Below are 13,876 nucleotides of genomic sequence, written 5' to 3' on the forward strand. Positions count from 1 at the left end.
TTTGTAATTTGAACTGATGTTGAGATCTCCTATCGGCACATCGGCACGAGGAGAATTTATCAGGAATCCTGAGCACTCCAAGTCGACAGGGAATCTTGATTTCGGTTTTAATTGTATATCTGTGAACGACCACGAAACGATCAATCAGCACGAGCACAATACTTCCTCAAAAGCTTTAACCTCAGTCACAGACTGAGCTGAAGCAATAGTCTACTCACATTCCAGCTAAGTCTCCATAACCATCCCCAATGATCATTAACCGGACCATGTATACCCAATGCGAGATCTTTGAACCACCAGAAACTGAGTATCACCGATCCCGCCCAGACACCAAACCAGATCGTCTTTTTCAATTGCGTTCGTCTCGTCCCGCCAAAGAAGAAGTGCTCGAGCACGTGTCCAGCCATCAGGACGGCAAAGTACAAAGTCGGGAGCTGCGCAATTATAATCAGTATACATAATCTATATCCTTCTCAACCCATCTCGGGGAAAGACAAACTCACATAATGATGCAAATATGTCACTCGGCCCATGATCAAGAAAGGGACTACGAATTTATAGACCATCCTCGTCAGCTCGGGATCCGCTTGGGACACCAGTCGGGATCTAAGTGCTACACTCACAGAAATGTAATGCCCAGCCGCCAAAAGCGACTTTACCCACATACAACCAATGTTCCCATTCCTGACTAGACCTCCAATCCTTGTACTGTCTCTGGCCCCTCGCGAGGTAATATCCAAGTAACAGGAACGCCAGGCCGAGGGAGATGGTCGAGAAATACCAAATGATGGGCGTACCCAACAGGTAAAATTTGATCTGATTATCTCCCCATCCGCACATCCTCAGACCCAAGTGGAGGAACGGCCAATCGAACGGTTTCGAAGCTAAGATATCCTCTTTATCTGGATCAGGTACCAAAGCGTTGTTGGAAGTCCACATCGCCACGTTGAGATGCACAAAGTCTCTCCAGAACGGCGATTTATACAGCTTCGCATTTCCCGGTGGGAGTCGCTCGTTCCAGTGAGACTCGACGTTCCAGTAGGTATGTTTATCTTTCTTGTCGTTTTCTTTCGTGCAGGTGACTTCGACCTGCTTGAACCCCCATTGAGGCAAGACAGCATTGGCAGCACGGAGGTAACAGTTCAATTGTTGGTGTCTGAATCGCATCCTCGTAGTCAGAGCATGTATCCTATTTTCAGTTCCGGGTTTGAATGTTCCTCGAGAGGTATCGTCGACAACCTCGACTACCCAAAGATCGTTCTCATCCCCGATCGTCTCGTTGCCGTACCCTGCAACTTCCCAGTTCTCCTTTGTGACGGGTGCGGCGATCGGGTGGGAGTGTAGATTACGGCCGGTCGAAGAGTGAATCAGTCGGATGGTATCGCCATCTTGAAGGTATCTGATAGGTCCATCTGGGTCAACGGGATCTTCATTCCAAGTGGGAGTCACGATCCAGTTGTTGTTGTCGTCTTTATAATGGTAACAGGTGACTTGCTGCTGCTGCGAACCCACAGGGAATGTCTGTACGTGAGAGTGCAACAATCCTCCGCCGTATCCGTAGTTTTTCAATGTCAACTTTGATCCATAAGCAATCTCCAACGGCGATTCCGCAAAATCGTTCCCCTTGAGATGGGCTTGGAACAGACTTGACATCTGGGCGTCTCCCGGCCCGGATCTATTGAGGACCATGAAGTGTATCTTGAAGCATGAGGCGTATACGATAAACGGTAAGACCATCAGACATGCTATTCGGGCAACCCAGTGTTGTATGTACGTTCGCTAAGCCAAAACGTGTCAGCTTGAGCTATCCCCGCTACGTATCGACTAGCTGAATACTGACAACGGGCATGGATAGGTCTCCGAATTTGTCCCATAGATCTTCGATGGTGTATAATCCCACAAGAGCAGTAATGAACATCCCGACCCATTTCACACTACACACACAACCGATGGACCATCCGGTGAAGACCAGCCAGATCCACCAATCATCGCCAAAGGCACTGCGTCAAACGGTCAGCTCAAATCAGTCCTTGCGGGGTGCCAGGCAGCTGACTCACTCATGACGTTGGTTGTGGAATTTGACCAGACCCAGGGTAGTGGTGAAAGTGAAGAAGAGTAACATGGAGTCTAGCAGGATGAATCTGGAGATACACAGCCATCCGATATCTGGGTCCGTGTAGAGTAAGCTCGTCGTTCATTGTTCGACTCTAGTAAGCTGATGAAGATGGACTCACCACATAGAACACAAATAGTAACCCAATGCCTAGTCCACCTTGACCAACCCATTTCTCCGGCAGTCCACCAAGCAAGGGGCACAAGCGCGACACCGAAAGTAGCCAAGATGACTCTCATCGAAGTATAAGGCACGTCCGCGGGGTATTCTACACCGGACTTGAACTCGAATCCACCTCCGTAGCCCGACAATAATCCTGCTAAGCCGACTAACATCTTTCCAAGCGGAGGATGGACGTCGAAGTAGAAATCTCGGTTGATGTAGTGTGTTCCGAATTTACCGAAATGAGCCTGTGGCAGGAGTTCATGATCAGCTTCCGCAAAGCATGACGGAATGAGATGATTGCCAGGATGGACGAAGGCCCGATTGCTTTTCCGCTTTCCATTCGGACGGAAGTATGCATGCGAAAGAATGGGGCTCACCTCGTCCCATACCACATAGTTCGCAGCGCCTATCCTCCAGTACCTAGTGATCATACTGAGCAAAGTATAGATAGCCGTCCAGATGAGTTCTTCATGTTCCACCAGTATACCTCGCTGCAACCCGATAAGAGATCGTCAAGTCAGCTGACTAACCTAGCTAGGAAAGGCCGCGAATATCATATGTCGTTGAGATGCTCACCCATCCACCTATCCTTTGTCGAGGGGGTAATCCCCTCTTTCCACCTATTCCAGGCCCAGCTCCATGGCCTTTCTCCCATTTACCTTGATCATCAAGTAACTCGACCTTCTCATCGTAGCTATCAGCTAAGCTCGACTCCTTCTCTCCGTTGGCGTGATTCAATTTACGTTGTCGAGTCTCCATATCGTCGTGCGCGTAGGATGAATGCGAGTACAAAGGCAAATCTCCGGCTGTCGGCGAAGAAGAAGTAGGAGAATCTAATTTGTCCAAGTAGCTATGTTGTTGATGAGTATCTCTACTTGAACCGTATAATTTGATATTCCGATTAGATTCCCAGGGTTTCGGGTCACTCAAGTCAGTCTCGGGGAAGTGGGAATCGTTGTTTTGGTTCTGGAAATGCTGGGAGTTCGAATGGTGGAGATGTCTACGTAGAGTCGTCGAAGCTGAAGCAGAAGCAGAAGCGGGGTTAGAGGATGCGGATGCGGATGCGGATGTGCTGGAAGGTGAGAAAGACCTCTTCATGGAGGTGATGCCGAATGCGGATGATCAGTGTGTTGATAGGATGCAAGCAGTTTGGGCAAGCGAGCTATGATCAGGTGATTCGTTCTTGGCTTGATGGGAGTTGATGAAGCGAATAAGACCGTGATGATGCAGAGTAGTGTATGTTGATTTTCGGTATGGAGGAATGATGTGGGCGTATGAAGTTGATGATTCTTCCTTGGATCACCCTTTTGATGTTGACTTCACTCGACTGCTCGACCGCTGAGCAAAAGCATAAAGGAGCGACTTGCACGTACTACTGAGTTCTTTCTCTTCGTGACTCCTTTGTACAGTCTTGAGCCTTTGTTCAAGGGCATATGCTTGCTGCGTAGCCTTGTATCCTGTATCCTGTATCCTGGTTGCTGTTGCTGCTGGTGCTGCTTGACTTTGCAACTTCCAGCGCGTCACCCGGAATGATCGCCCCCACGTGTCTGGGAAGACAAGCTTAGCGGAAGCAAAAGTCGTCACATATCTGCCACAGTAGCTTAGGTGAATGTCATTGCCAAATTACCGAAGCCCAAACGAAACGCCGATTTTCAACTGGCAGGGGGAAAATAATTTGGTAAACCACAGAGAGCTCTGTTGGGTGTCGCTTGCTGCTTGCTTGCTGCTCGTTGGTAATTTGAGCATCCTCATCGTCAAACCTCAAATTCGTCTTCTTCAACCCTCAAGTCCATCTAAAAATTCGTCAGTCCACCCTGTCAACGTATCGTCAAGCTGGAACCCATACTGATAACTTAGGATAATGATAGAAAATGGCCGCTAGACCCACCGTCACCGTTTGGTCCGCTACTGGGGAGTCCTCCGGCTCAGTCCCTCTCCCCGCCGTCTTCACGGCTCCTATCAGACTTGATGTCGTCCAACAAGTTCACAGTGAGTAGAGAATATTTGTTAAACAGCGGGTATAGGAGATGGACGGAAGCGATAGGAAGCGAAAGAAGGCCGGACATATGGTGGATTGTACAGGGCATTTGAGGAAACTGGATTTCTCGGATGTGCAGTGAACATGCTTCAGACGAAGGAAGGAGAGTGACCCAGGAGAAGTAGGATATGAGAAGGAGACTGCCGCTATACGGCATGCTGTAGGTTAGACACTGTGCTGACCGCTTATCCCCCACCCAGAGTCCATTGCTAAGAACAGAAGACAACCTTACGCTGTCGCTGAGAACGCCGGTCACCAAACCTCTGCCGAATCGTGGGGTACCGGTCGAGCTGTCGCCCGTATCCCTCGTGTAGGTGGTGGTGGTACCCAACGATCCGGTCAAGCCGCCTTCGGTAACATGTGTCGAGGTGGACGAATGTTCGCCCCCACCAAGACCTGGAGAAAATGGCACGTCAAGGTCAACCAAAACCAACGACGATACGCCGTCGCCTCCGCCTTGGCCGCTTCCGCTTTGCCCTCGTTGGTCCTTGCTAGAGGTCACCGAATCGAGCAGATCCAAGAAGTCCCCCTCGTCATCTCCTCTTCCGTCGAGTCCGTCACCAAGACCAAGGAGGCCGTCGAGCTCCTCAAGGCTACCGCCGCTTACGCCGATATCGCCAAGGTCTCTAACTCTAGAAAGCTCAGAGCCGGTAAGGGTAAGATGAGAAACAGAAGATACAGACAACGAAGAGGTCCCCTCGTCGTTTACGCCAAGGACGAAGGACTCACCAGAGCCTTCAAGAACGTTCCAGGAGTCGAGACTTCCCCCGTCGAGTCCCTTAACCTCCTCCAACTCGCCCCCGGTGGTCACGTCGGTCGATTCATCATCTGGACCGAGGCCGCCATCGCTGCCCTCGACTCCGTCTACGAGAAGAAGTCAGGCTTCAACCTCCCCACCGCCAAGATCTCCTCTTCCGACGTCACCAGACTCATCAACTCGGACGAAATTCAATCCGTCGTCAGAGCTGCCGGTGCCCCCACCCAAAAGAGTGAGTCCGAGTTCACTCACAGATTTGTATCTTTCCTCTCTCATGTTTTGCTAACATCCTATCTGATTTCACCAGGACCCTTCACCCAAAAGAAGAACCCTCTCCGAAACAAGGCCATCTTGTTCCGACTCAACCCTTACGCCAAGACTCTCAGAAGACAAGAGCTTCTCAGACAAGAGAAGAAGAGCAAGGGTTCCGTCAAGAAGTCCGCTCCAGGTGCTGCTGGAAAGGAGTTCCTCGAAATCCTTCACTCTGCTTAAGCGTTGTAGCTGGATCTTGTAGTCATTCTCTCTTACATATGCTTTTGAGATGAAGTTGTCCATAACTTGTCGTGCGCCATGAGCGTATTTGCAGCAGTAATAAACGCATTAAAATTCAAATGTTCTCCAAGCGTCTCGGGCCAGCTGTCGGCGCACACGGTTACGCTTTGCATATGCTTAAAGACGTGTGATTAGAAAGTTTGAGGGTTGTAATGAGGAAATACAAATTGGGATTACGGTTATGGTGCCACTTATTTCAGGGTCGCTTCAGGTTCAGTCCAGTTCAGAAATTTCAAAAGTCCAGCTGCAGATTAGATTATCTTGGTACAAGAAGTCCATCTCCATTCAAATTATCATACTTCCACAATCTATCTTAATCATCGATACGCATACATCTCAGCAGAGTCCTCGTACTCGTCTCTCTTTCATCGCTTTTTAGTATATCGCGAAATTTCAGGCGAACAAAAGCGAAGCGAAGACTAGACTAGACTCACGAAATGTCGAACACGAACACGAACCGAAGCGGGACACCTCCCAAACGACGAATCTCCGAAGCAGCTTCTGGCGCTTCTCAACCCCAACCAGCCAAATCATCCAAGATGTCAGCTTCTGCACCCTTGTTCGTCCCTTCCAACGCCAACCCTATACCTATAGTCAAACCTAAAGCCCCAGCCCCAGCCCCCACATCATTTCACGATATTTCAAAATCACTGAATACCAAGGCGTCTTCGTCCGCGAATGGAAATGGTGATGGTGCAGAAGATGTAGCTGGGAATATACCTATAGGAGAGACCTCTGACCGAATTACCCGACCTCTTCCTTCTTCTTCCTCATCGAGCAAAACTCAAGGACAATCCCAAAGGGCAGACTTCGTACCCAAGGCAGCGGTAGTGCCGAAGACGAATGTCGATAAAGAAAATACGAGGAGGTTGATCGTTGTTCTCTCTCAGGTGAGTTTGTTTATCCTACCAGTATATACACACTCAATCCAAAGCGGTCATTGGGTGTCGTTTTACCTCGTCTCAGCTTCTTCTTGGGGTGGTGTCAACTTTTCGTGTCAAATTGTAATTTTCGAATGGACGAAGCTAAATCATCTTCCTTCAGGCATGCCTCGAAGCGTACAGGGTATCGTCCGGATCAGGAGGTAAAAACACCTCTGGCAAGGAAGCGAAATACGCCCTGTTGAATTGTGATGATCATCAAGGGATCTTAGCTAAGACCGGAAGGGATATAGCGGATGCTAGACCCGATATCACCCATCAAGTGAGTATGAGCAGCGTTGTACACTTCGCCAGTCTTTATCTCAAATTCCGTTCGGAACGCTAGGAATGCTGACATGTCACAATTGACTTCACTCGTAGTGCCTCCTCACTCTCCTCGACTCTCCCCTGAACAAAGCTGGTTTGCTGCAGGTATACATCCACACCGCGAGGGGGGTCTTGATTGAAGTCAACCCAAGTGTGAGAATACCGAGAACGTTCAAGCGATTCTCCGGTCTGATGGGTGAGCGGAATCATCCTTCACAACCCGTTTCTATGGACTCTGGCATCATGGCTGATTGTCGGTTAACAGTGCAACTATTACATAAACTCTCTATTCGAGGAGTGAACGGTAGTGAAAAGCTATTGAGGGTGATCAAAGTGAGTTGCGAATGAGCAACCGGAACCTTGTGTGAAACTAGAAAGCTAATGACACGATCGCAGAACCCGATCACCGACCATTTACCCACAAATACCATCAAATTGAGTGAGTTGGTTTGTGGCGCAAGACTATTGACCTCGCTGACCTTGTCAATTTGGCGTATCTGAATAGCTCTATCCGCCGACGCACCAACTATCCGCTTATCTCAATTCTTGCCCACCTTACCTGAGACTCACTCGGTGTGTGTCTTCGTCGGTGCAATGGCCAGAGGGTGAGCAACCTATATTCATCCACAATCAACTCAAAGATTGCTATGCTGACGGCTATGTCGTCCTGCAGAGCCGATAATTTTGCAGATCAATTCGTCGATCAGAAGATCTCTATCAGCGATTACTCTCTATCCGCCTCGGTTGCTTGTGGGAAATTCTGCTGCGCAATGGTACGTTCGTCCGTCATACTATAAGAACAAGGCATCATGTGACTAATTATAACAATCCACTTACAGGAGGAAATGTGGAATATCATCTAAGCTTGACATTTGAAAGAGGCCTCAACGCCTCATCGTCATTCGTCAATGTTCCCTTTCATCGATATCCATGTGCATACCTTGTCGGGAGAAGTGGAAGTCAGTAGGATCTGCTACAGCCCGCGAGGCAGGTCAATTATAAGATTTATCAGGGGGTTTCCCGACATATCATTCATCTATTCTCATTCCCATATTCACACTCATCTGTGTAATCGTTTTCTTGTCTTGTTGTCAAATTACATCACACGCAGAGATGTCATATCATTCAAACTCGGATCTTGGTGTGCATGTGCATGCGCGTGTGCGTGTGTATCCAATGCTCGTAGGGTTCATGCATCCGCGTGAGAGGATAGAATGCATCGCAACGAAAGGAGGAGTGGCCTAGCTGGAAATGTGGGCTATCGTTATTCGACTGAGGTCCTCACCCCTTCCCTGTCCCCCTCCCTCTCTCCCTCCCTCTCCCCCTTCCCTCTCCCTCTCCCCCTCCCCTTTCCCCCTCGCCTCCTCCTTCCTCTTCTCCTCCCTCTGCCCCCCCTCTCCTTTTCTCCTCCCTCTGACCCCCCTTTCCACCCCTCCCCTTCTTCTCCGCCTTCTCCTCCGCTCCCTCCTCCTCAAGCACACACCGATAACATTCTCTAGATGACTCCATTGAATGATGCATACTGTAGCGATCCTGTGCTGTACAGCATCGTCTCATGCATATATATGTATATCAGAATTTCAGGCCCGAGGCCTCCGCTGACCATATGTCATGATAGTAAGTTCCGCTTTATGCTTTTTACCTTCCGCATTGAGTGGCAAATATTCTGTGAACTGTCTTTTGAATCCCCTGTTCTCATAGAATTGGACCTTCGATTCATTTGATGCGCGGATCGCGTGGATCAGGTCATCCATTCATCAATCAGCTCTGAAAGATCGTCTCACCTTTCTCGGATTGCTGTACTACTGTACTACTGGAACATGGAGATTCCGTCTTGACTGCGAAAAAAGCCACTGACGCAACTCACAGTACTCTCATGATGAGCAATCAACCACGCTGGAACCCCATTCTCGTCCGCCACACTCTTGACTTGTTCGATCAAGCCTGAAGCGTGTCCGGATCTACGAGCTTTCGAATCCGTAGCTAAGAAGGTGATTTCTATAGATTGTTCAAGTCTGTACCCGCGTGTCTCGAGTCTTGATCTGGCATTGGCAGTGATGTCGCACTGCGATTCATTTCTGATCCATGAGTCGATTTTGTTTCCCTTTTCCTCTCAATTTCAGATTCGTTACGAAGCAAGAGCAGGACTCACGACAGTCCGATTCCAAGACCGACGAGTCCGATGCAGCTTTCCGAGACACTCTATGGCATACTTTTGAGACCATTTTGAGCATTTTCTACAGTACGACAGCGAATGGCGGCCCCAATTCATTGCAAAAAACTCCTACAGTGATTTAAAACAGGTTGTACTAGTATACTTACTGAGCCGATTGAAAGACTCACTCGTATGTATGTGATTTATCAGGCAGATTGAACGTCATCACACCTTGGATACCCTCCGCATCGCTGCTCGTCCACACTTCGCAGGCCAGACCCGGGTCTTCTTCTTGCCAGTCGGCATTCACGTTGGAAGGGTCGAATCGCGGTCCAAGAGTCGATAGAAAGAAGGCTCGAGCGGCAGAATCTCGGTCTGTAGAGTGCATCAATCTGTGGTGATGGCTCGGGGTCAGGACTATCAGAAAAAGCATATCAGTATATAGCAAATTCTCCCCAGGTACCGCAAGATCGATGTTGCTAATCATCACGATGCAATCGAGTCGTGGGCTAAAACGGGTCTGGGGTTTTGGGAGAAAGGACTGCATGAGGTACCCACTTTTATCGGAGAGCGATTCGTCTAAAATCGACAAGATACGACGTGCCACCTCCGCTATCATAAGTCACAGTATATCACGCACGATTGGGCTAAAGTCAGCTCATCGCCCACTCGCCGATTGCATCGACTATGTGTGTCATGTGAAGCTGTCTTGTGCAGAGGCTTAGGACTTGACGTCACTCACGCGAAGACGGACGAGGTAATAGCTCGATTCTATAATTAATCTGACTGTCCTTAGTGGTCTGCACTGACATGTTTAGTCTCTCTGTACTTGCACGCAAATTAGCTATTGATTCAGCTTTTCCGATTCATAGCAGGGCGTTACGATCAACCTGTTGAGCCTCATGCGTGACAGCTGATCGTCGGCGCTGTAAGTGGCTCAATACGCATTCTCACCACCGGAGGAAGACCAGCAGCAGCACCACGTCATTGAAAGCGGCTAGAAGGCCGTGGGTAATAATGCTGGAAGCCCAGAAAGTCCAACTTGAGAGTCCTGACCCAATACTCCAGTGTGATTGCCTCTTTTGAGGTATACGGTATGTAAGGCCCTGGTGAGGTTGTGCAAATAGAAAGGATTGGAGTATCGAATAATGAAAGGATCCTGACGCTTGGAAACGTGAAGCGTGGTCCCTGCGGCAGACACTTGTACTGTAGGAAGTATAAATTTTGCGTCTTATGGTGAAATTTACACGACCGTTCGGCCTGGAATGGCTCACACGGGAAAGCTCACCTTCAATGTTCAGTAATCGTATGAACAGGTCACGCAATCTGACAACGGATTCATGATTACTTATCCGTCTCCACCAGAAGCGGTGTATAAACACCATGTCAGGATCAACTATCATGCGGCTCCTTCAGACGTTGTGGGATCATAGCCCATAATCGTCAGGACAGTCTCGTTTTTCCATCTAGAGGGCTCCGCGTCCACCTGGTTCTCCCCTGCCACATCTTCCTTCGCATTGAGCGGGAGATATTTCCTGAAAAGCGTCTTGAAGCCCCTATTACTGTAGAACTTAATCTTTATTATGAGATACGTACAGTAGGTTGGATGTTATCAGTAACCTTACTTTCGGGGTCACCTAGCTTTTTGCAAGGTCTGGGCGAGCTGCCATGAGAAGAGGACTAGAGACTCACTGGTTCGTCATGATGAGCAGCCAGCCAGATGGGAGTTTTAGCCTCAGTCGCTGCAGCTTTAGCGATATCCACCAGGGCTGAAGCATGTCCTTGACCACGTGCAGCAGCGGGGGTGACCAAGAAAGCGAGCTCGATTGTGTTCTTATAGCCACATCTGGCCAACGAGTCCATAATTTCATCCCATGTGTCCTTGAGCTAGTCAAATACAGATATGGTATCAGAGGTCGTTGGTCCAGAAAACGTCAGGGCACGTTGTGTCTGCCTAGCATGTCGCAATCCACAAGAAGACTGAACACTCACGGTGGTTCTTCTCCAGAATTGCCGCCCAGGTTCGAGGAGAGCGGTGCTTGCCTCGTAATACTTGTTATCCCACTCAGTCCACTTGCTAATGAGGAGGCAAAGTCCGACGATCAGCCAAATCAAATACAGATATACGACGAAGATGGCGAGACTCACCTATACTCTTGGGAGTTTTGCGGCAGAGTGAATGCTATGACGGCTTGGATACCAGCAGCATCGCTACTCGTGAACAACTCGCATCGCTTCCCCCCTTCATTCTTTGGATCGGACATAAGCTTCCAGGTCTCATCTTGCGGATCGAATTGGGGACCAATATGAGATAGGAAGTTCAATTTGTCTGCCAATTCAGCGTCGGAGCTCTCACGGAGAAGATAAGTATGACTAGGGCATCGGACTGATGCAGACCATGGGAGCGCGAACATCAGCTGAGAGCATTATGATCACGGCGACTATGGTCGTAGGATTGGTACCATCTAAGTGGCGACAAGGTGGCAATAGCGAAGCTGGCAAATGGTGCCACGATCAAGTCCGGCTGGATCGAGTGCGAGAAACTCACTAGGATCGGTGGAATTCTCTCCAACGTAGATAGAATCTGGTTGGCTTAATCTTCTGCACCAAGTTCTCCCACAGTCAACGAAACTCGTTGAGCGGGGAAAGCTATTTAGGCGAACTCTCAGAACGAAGAAAGCCTTACTACAGATACTCACGAGAAGATGGCCGCAAGACCTGTCTGAGGCTATGCCCTTTGGCAGGGTTTGGCATTGGAAAATAAGACATGTTGAGGCAAGTGTGTACGGGTCGACATGACACAATCGGGATCTACTGGGTGCTTAAGAGCTTGACTTCTCACTGGAAATGCTTGCTTGCCAATGGCACTGAGTCCGGATCAAGTGAAGACGCCTTCTTGCTCTGAACAACGGATCTTTCTGAGTTTCGTCATCGACAGAAACATCCTATTTGCAGCACAACGCCGTAGGATCTGCCACGCAGGGCTATCATGACCGTCCTAGAATTGCGCTCGACCAGAGTCATCGTAGAGTAGCGCCTGCCGCTCCTTTGAGCCAAGCCATGTACATCCGTGGCGAATATAACAGCTGGGCGGCTTTCTATCAAACCAATACGTCTGGATGTCTTTCACTGCAAGCGAGCCAAGCAGCCCTCAAGCGTACTGACATGCACGCCCGGAGGAATGTACGTCATACCCGTAACAGGGACGCTCTCGTCACTCTGATAAAGGGTAAATGAGCGCTGCGCAGCTGGTTGAAAGCCTACCTTCTGCCAGAAGGCGACCTGTACATGGCAATCAGCTCATTAGCGAGATGGCCGTGATTCCGCATAGCTGGGCTGGGGAGTGCCATTGTACAGCCTACGTGCATGGCGGACCCAACGCCTGACACTCACGGCTCGTTCATCTAACGCATAACACCAAGCGGGTATGCTGGCAGCTTGTGCATCCTTCTTCGCCTGCTCGACCAGAGCGGTAGCATAACCTCTTTGTGGACAGCTTTGATCCGCGACTATACTGGTGATCTTGAGCGAGTTCTTAGTTGAGAATCCCAGATTCCTTCGGACCGATCTGAAAGTCTTGGCGCACTACATCCCACCGGATCGCCAGCTCACTCGTCAACGGATCAACGGGTCTCCAGGCCAACTTTTGGATATATCTTTCTGAGCATGAGATGGTCATGAGTCGAGAGACTTACCTTTCCGTCGGCCCATTCCTGAAACTCTTTGTCTGTCGCAAGGGACTCAAGGTATTGCTGTTTCCGATGAGCACTAAAGTCGGTGTGGCTGCGTCATGTAGATTAACATTTAGCCTCACCCCTTCTGCGCGTGTCGCGTCACAAGCGTCTTGAAGCCAAATCTGAGAAGCAAGCGCGACTAGATGAGCAGCTTACAATGAATTGTATGACTTTCCCGAGTTGGTGTAGGTGATGACACCTCGAATAACATCGCCCAGGTCCCGTACAGTCCATATGTCCGGCTGCACGCCGTCATCTTGGACCAGGCCCGCCTCGACATGCCTGCGGAAGTATGCCCTACCATCTGACTCGTATGACCAGCTCAGACTTGACAGGGTCCAAGTTGTCTCATGGCCGTATTTAGCCATGACCTCATGGAAAGCGTCTGGAGCTGGAAAGCCGCCTCGTAAGTCAGTCGGACTCAATCAGTGAGAAGGGCCGTAAACCATTGTTATGTTATGCGTTGCCATACAGCACATGATCACAACTTACTGGCGTTATGAAGATTCTCATGATACAGTTGTATGACTCGGCTCGCGGCGTTCTCTAGAGCATATTGATTTGGGTATCAGCAACAGGCCAGTGGTGACACCGGTGGTGGAATCAGGAGCTTGCGCAAGGGGGAAGTTATTTACCACCAGGGTTTACCTCTTGACACAGGTGTACGGACTCATCATGCTTGGTTTGTGCAAATTGCCATGAGTTGCGCGGCCAGAGGTCTTGGGTCACAGGCTGTCGGCCGCCGGTACCAGTCACTCCCAGCGTAGACTGAGGTTTGCCGTACGTGTAGTTATAGTTCTCTTGTGAGTCCATGACAGGCGACGCTAAAAAGAAGGATACCGATGTACCGCGAAGAAAGTCGTGTAAGTGCTAAACGCTGCAATTCAGTATGGGTGGAGGAACAAGCCAAGCATCCCAGTCTTTGTTACCCATCAAGTCAGATTCGAGTGAAGGCCGGAATGCCTATCTGCTATCCTGTACGTATCGTGGATACTTCGATATATTCTCGCCTGAAAGGATCCGAGAATCACCCTTCAAAAGCCTCAGAAAGGATGATCTCCGTCATCAAGATAGACGATGTGTGAGCATCGTGTGACGTTATACTCCTTGCCTCT

General features: G+C 49.4%; 5 protein-coding genes across 5 annotated transcripts; 2 read left to right on the top strand and 3 right to left on the bottom strand.

Moving 5' to 3' along the window:
* Positions 1–185: 185 nt before the first annotated feature.
* I303_102178 (uncharacterized protein) lies at positions 186–3,376 on the bottom strand (the record flags this gene model as incomplete). The annotated part of the gene is made up of 8 exons (XM_018405038.1): positions 186–434; positions 504–547; positions 624–1,779; positions 1,841–2,000; positions 2,058–2,166; positions 2,235–2,523; positions 2,656–2,769; positions 2,855–3,376. 8 exons carry the CDS (start codon positions 3,374–3,376, stop codon positions 186–188), a joined length of 2,643 nt encoding a protein of 880 aa, XP_018265319.1.
* Positions 3,377–4,149: 773 nt separating this feature from the next.
* On the top strand, positions 4,150–5,565 carry I303_102179 (60S ribosomal protein uL4; the record flags this gene model as incomplete). The annotated part of the gene is made up of 3 exons (XM_018405037.1): positions 4,150–4,267; positions 4,517–5,305; positions 5,381–5,565. The coding sequence occupies 3 exons, from the start codon at positions 4,150–4,152 to the stop codon at positions 5,563–5,565; spliced, it is 1,092 nt and encodes a 363-aa protein (XP_018265318.1).
* A 497-nt stretch (positions 5,566–6,062) lies between these two features.
* Positions 6,063–7,735, top strand: I303_102180 (uncharacterized protein; the record flags this gene model as incomplete). The annotated part of the gene is made up of 8 exons (XM_018405036.1): positions 6,063–6,515; positions 6,670–6,828; positions 6,927–7,068; positions 7,138–7,205; positions 7,269–7,311; positions 7,378–7,477; positions 7,546–7,645; positions 7,712–7,735. 8 exons carry the CDS (start codon positions 6,063–6,065, stop codon positions 7,733–7,735), a joined length of 1,089 nt encoding a protein of 362 aa, XP_018265317.1.
* A 1,476-nt stretch (positions 7,736–9,211) lies between these two features.
* Positions 9,212–9,839, bottom strand: I303_102181 (uncharacterized protein; the record flags this gene model as incomplete). Its single annotated transcript, XM_018405035.1, has 3 exons — positions 9,212–9,444; positions 9,586–9,639; positions 9,770–9,839. The coding sequence occupies 3 exons, from the start codon at positions 9,837–9,839 to the stop codon at positions 9,212–9,214; spliced, it is 357 nt and encodes a 118-aa protein (XP_018265316.1).
* Positions 9,840–10,426: 587 nt separating this feature from the next.
* Positions 10,427–13,574, bottom strand: I303_102182 (uncharacterized protein; the record flags this gene model as incomplete). The annotated part of the gene is made up of 11 exons (XM_018405034.1): positions 10,427–10,603; positions 10,720–10,914; positions 11,020–11,104; positions 11,176–11,413; positions 12,189–12,246; positions 12,292–12,309; positions 12,421–12,612; positions 12,723–12,810; positions 12,918–13,152; positions 13,254–13,307; positions 13,397–13,574. 11 exons carry the CDS (start codon positions 13,572–13,574, stop codon positions 10,427–10,429), a joined length of 1,518 nt encoding a protein of 505 aa, XP_018265315.1.
* Positions 13,575–13,876: the final 302 nt, after the last annotated feature.

Source organism: Kwoniella dejecticola, chromosome 2, assembly GCF_000512565.2.
Source record: "Kwoniella dejecticola CBS 10117 chromosome 2, complete sequence".
In the NCBI taxonomy this organism is placed as follows: domain Eukaryota; kingdom Fungi; phylum Basidiomycota; class Tremellomycetes; order Tremellales; family Cryptococcaceae; genus Kwoniella; species Kwoniella dejecticola.